At 36.5% G+C, this 4,471-nt stretch overlaps 1 protein-coding gene across 1 annotated transcript; it reads right to left on the bottom strand. All coding sequences in view use genetic code 11, as the record gives it.

Moving 5' to 3' along the window:
* EGR_04956 (hypothetical protein) lies at positions 1 to 280 on the bottom strand (the record flags this gene model as incomplete). Its single annotated transcript, XM_024494205.1, has 2 exons — positions 1 to 77; positions 148 to 280. 2 exons carry the CDS (start codon positions 278 to 280, stop codon positions 1 to 3), a joined length of 210 nt encoding a protein of 69 aa, XP_024351442.1.
* Between the last annotated feature and the right edge of the window lie 4,191 nt (positions 281 to 4,471).

The following is a 4,471-nucleotide window of genomic DNA, read 5'->3' as shown; positions in this document are numbered from 1 at the left end:
TCATCGTCGTTGTCGTTGTTGCTCCAGACCACCCGTAAAGAGGCGTCGAAATGTTAAACTGTCCTCCGACCAGCCATCTAAACATCCGTGGAGGTGAGATACGGAAGCAGCTGACAACCAACTAGAAAAGTTGCAACAGGCGGGTACCTTTGAGTTGAGTTTCAGACTTCCAGTGAACTCCCGAAGCTTTGCGTTCCCCCTTCTCCAAATTTTGGCTACGAGATGTCCCCCCTTTAGTCTGCCTGGGAGGTCTAATTGTGCAAACAAGACACTCTGACATCGGTGAAGTTAATTTTGCTTATTTATTAATGCGAGTGAATGAAAAAAACTAGCCTCTCTTCTACTATAAAAGCAATTTGCAATCAAAGCTCAAATTATAATTAAAGCTACAGTTTGTGTTTCCCTATAAATAAGCCACTTTTTAGGCTTCTTAGTTATTTGTGCGAGTGATTATTACAGAGTCCTCCTTTCACTAGTGTCCATTTGACTGAGTCACTTCAAATTACCCTGAATAAGTAGTATAAAATTTTTCATTTATTTATCATTTAGATAAATTCCGTTTGGATTGCAATTTTTCCCTGAAAACCCTTAAAATATAATGAACTATTATGTTATAAGATCTAAACTAATTATTTGTAGTGGTAAATAAAGCATTTTTTATCGTATTTTACCTGCATTTTGCTTTCAATGCAAATCTGATTGTTCTCACATATGGCTAGGGATCTTTGTTAAAATCTGGGAGCTTACTGATTGGATAAGTGGTATTTTATCTTTTCAACTTCTAAGCTAACTAAACTGCCATTATGCTAGTGGTAAAGTCGTTTACATGCACGTCCCCACGAATAATTCCGTAGATTCTAATATCATTTGCAAGTTCATGATCACGAACTGATGTTCAGGGCACCTGATATCCGAGTGGGTACCAATACCTGGAACGCTAAGTTTTCGTTAGCAGTGCATAGTTTCAGTCCTCGTAACTTGGATTATAAGATACTTCAGTTAATTCTTCTCTGACGATCTTTGCAGAAGAACTCTGTTTTGTTTCATCTTTTGGGGCGAAATATCAACTCCCAACATAGCGGCTTATGGTAGTTTGCATTTTATCAAGCAATATCTTTCACGCTTTTATGTAAATTTGTTAGGCTCACCCCAATCTTCCAAAGTCTTAATTAATCGAATGTACAAGGGTTTCTAGCGATACATGGCATTGTCTTTAAAGCAGCTTTTTCTGTCGAAAAACTGTGATAAAACTATACATTAAAATAAAATTCATCCATGTTTGCCTTTGCTTTGCCTTAAGAGCTTAGGAGGTTGATACAAAGCGTGATGTTACTCTTAAGTTGACTTTAATTTATCTTAAGCCTGGCATTAATCTTCCCAACAGCTGACAACCTCCATCTAAAAGCGTTTGTTATTTACTGTGTTCTATCTGCCACAGTATATATTTTAACAATGCATTTATCTAATATTATACCTCACAGGGGGATGCCTGCCTTTTTAATGGCTGCTTTCTTTCTTAACTTGGCCGTATCGAAGTGTCATTCTCTTTAACTCCCTTAAGGAATTCACGAGCAGAAATCCCGCCATTTCTCAATGTCCTCCTTTTTATTAGTTATAAAAAGACAATTAGACCTACTCAACTCTGCAATCGACCCCATTCCACCAAACATAAAAGCAGTCTGCGTCTAGGATGAAGTATAAAGCGGTGATTCAAAGAAATTGGTCATCTGTTTTACATCTTTGAAATGGTGAACGACGATGCTCTTCATTCACTTTTTCCTTTATAAATTACAAATTTATCCTTAGTTGTAACAAACTTGACCGCCCACGTCAAAACGTCCCCATTTAAATGCGATATAGACTAATACTTTAGAGATGTGCGCAATCATTTCCGTCCTGATTCTATTTGCATAGATTTGCACAGCATCTGTCTATCCTGTGTGGTCCACAAATAGGCAATGTTTGCATTGGAAAAAAAGAAAATGAAAAAGGCTCAACATAGTTTTTAAGTCGCATATTTGATCTAAGTTTATTTAAGGGAATTGTCTTCCTTGGATGTATTTTCCATTCAGTAAAGACCGGAGTTTTGTTATTGGGTTGAAGAGACCATGGATATGTAGTCCATGAGAAATATCCAGGGAAACTAGAGGGCAAATAATTCCGTTGGTAAAATTTGTGGGTATACAAGAGAATTTATGGAGTAAAGTCAAAAATGTTGCAAGCACCTTGAAAATTAGGTTAATTGCAAGCATTTAACGTAATCAAAAGAAATCTTTTCAATCAGAGTGTTCCAGGCTCCTTTCAGTATTTTGCATAGGGGTAACCAAGGCTATTAGTCTACAATGATTATGATAGGACCATTTCAGTTGATTCAAATCAAGTGCGAGATTGCAACAAAGACTGTGAGATGATCTTTACTGCCATTAAACAATTGCTAAATCCGCTGATAGCTATTCGTTTCGTAGATTTCCGTCGAATTCCATCCGTTATGTCAGTAAGCACATTTTGTAAGCCGATTACATTTTGTGGAGTTTTGGCCTAAAATTTGGGCCCATTCCTTTTTGCAATAGTTTTAAGTTATAGAAAAATCTGTTATGAGGTCAAGTAAAGTCCATGTACAATTTTGACGCCATAATTTGTGTAAATCCGGTTCAGTTTTGTTGATTCTGGAGCCAAATGACTTAAAACTATGTGCTCAAGAAAACATTTAATGTTTGCGCTTGAGGCAACATGAGTGTTAATGAAGCAATTAGTTGGCACTTACATTGTCTGAGAGGAAAAGATGAGAACTTACCCTTTTACTCAGTTGAGCAGCTAAGCTGATTTTCATATGTTATGCATGAATGTGACAGTAATCACGAAACTTTATCAGTAAGTTATTCCTCACTTCCTTAACAATATAAAGATCCCCTTTTTAATTGTTCACTGACTGGTTTATGACGATAAATGTCTGGGTGTTTAAAATAAAATTATCTTGAGAATCAGACAGGGGCGGTAGAACACAGTTGCCTTCTTGAAAAACAATCTAAAACCTTGATTTGAAATATTAGGTTACTAGGAGCTCTAAAACTGTATTCTGAGTTGTTAAAGTTTTACTGCTATATCTTGACCCCCAGTTTCCCCAACAAATTTCTCCATGTGATAAGCACATAGGAAATTGAACAGACTTAAGAGAAAAAAACGTAGAGCAAAAGAGAAGATGGGCAGGGCTTGAGTATATGTTACATCTAAGAAGGATTATGGGCTGTATATTTATAAATTTTTACCGATGTAAGACAGGAAGCACACTGCTTTAATTGACTACACCAATAAAACCACAAAACTGGTTTGATTGCCTACACATTGACTGACAGTGGCATTGTTTATCCTTAGGATTGGTTAAGTTGCGTTTGAGAGTAAGAAGTACTTTTACTGCAAAAGCTTGTCAAATTTCATCAAAATTTCTTTGGTAACTTGTTTTAACTACCAAATCCTCAGCATTTTGTGCCTTTTACCTGCCTTTATTCAGGCATAAAATGAGGTCGGAATATTCACTAATATGCAGAAAAAGGTTTTTTTCTTTAATGTCTTATATCAAATGGCAAATGTTTGTCAGTTTCACACCTCATTTTTTGACCTTCCCAGGATCTACCAAAGCCGAAATCCTCTAAATATTTCAATTACGTCAATTATTTTATAAAAGGTTTATGTTGGACCTAACTTCTGTGTCAACTACTGCTCAATCGCATTTTATGTTCAAATAAAGTAATCCTTACCTTCTCGTAGCTTTTTGGCCAAGTTCCGCTTAAAGGTCTTGTCAACGTTTTGACGTGCCAAGTCATTAAACAGTCGTTAACAATAACGTAGATTAGGTCATGACTCGGTCACAGAGCTGATTATACCACCTTGAGCCATGAATGAGTCACCCCAAAAAAACCGCCAAATCTACGCCATAATTAAGATATAGCATTAAAAGAGAGGAGAGAATATTTTGAACATGCCCTTTTCTCTAAGGAAAGTCTCTGAATTTCCTGGCAGTATTTGGCGTTCAAGAAGGGTGCTTTTTACCTCTGCGATATCTGAGCAAAAAGTTGGAAGTCCAAAGCTGCAAACTTTACAGTTCTAGTTTTTTGTGTTTGAAATATTAAGCAGCCTTCTAGAATAACATGGACGTGGATCAGTAAGTCCTTCGTGTTTCTGCGTAGGGATGCGTACCACTTTGTACTCAGCGCAAACATTAGAGCGCTAAGCAAATTATTTCATCACAGTGCATTACTTAATGAATTTTTTACAATTCCCTTTTTAATTTTATTATACCGTATCACCTGGCTCAAAAACTTAAGGGGATTTTTGTGTAATGTAAAATATCAGATACCTCATTTCCTGGGAGCGCAGAGGACTTCCTGTGGAGTTCTACCTTACTGTACAAAAATAAGTCCTAGGTAAGTAAAATTACTTCAAACTCATTGTCTTTGTAAACTCAGATGGTTTT

Source organism: Echinococcus granulosus (assembly GCF_000524195.1).
Source record: "Echinococcus granulosus chromosome Unknown EG_S00033, whole genome shotgun sequence".
Taxonomy (NCBI): Eukaryota; Metazoa; Platyhelminthes; class Cestoda; order Cyclophyllidea; family Taeniidae; genus Echinococcus; species Echinococcus granulosus.
Note: the sequence above shows the minus strand (reverse complement) of the source record. Positions and strands in the feature narration are given on the sequence as shown.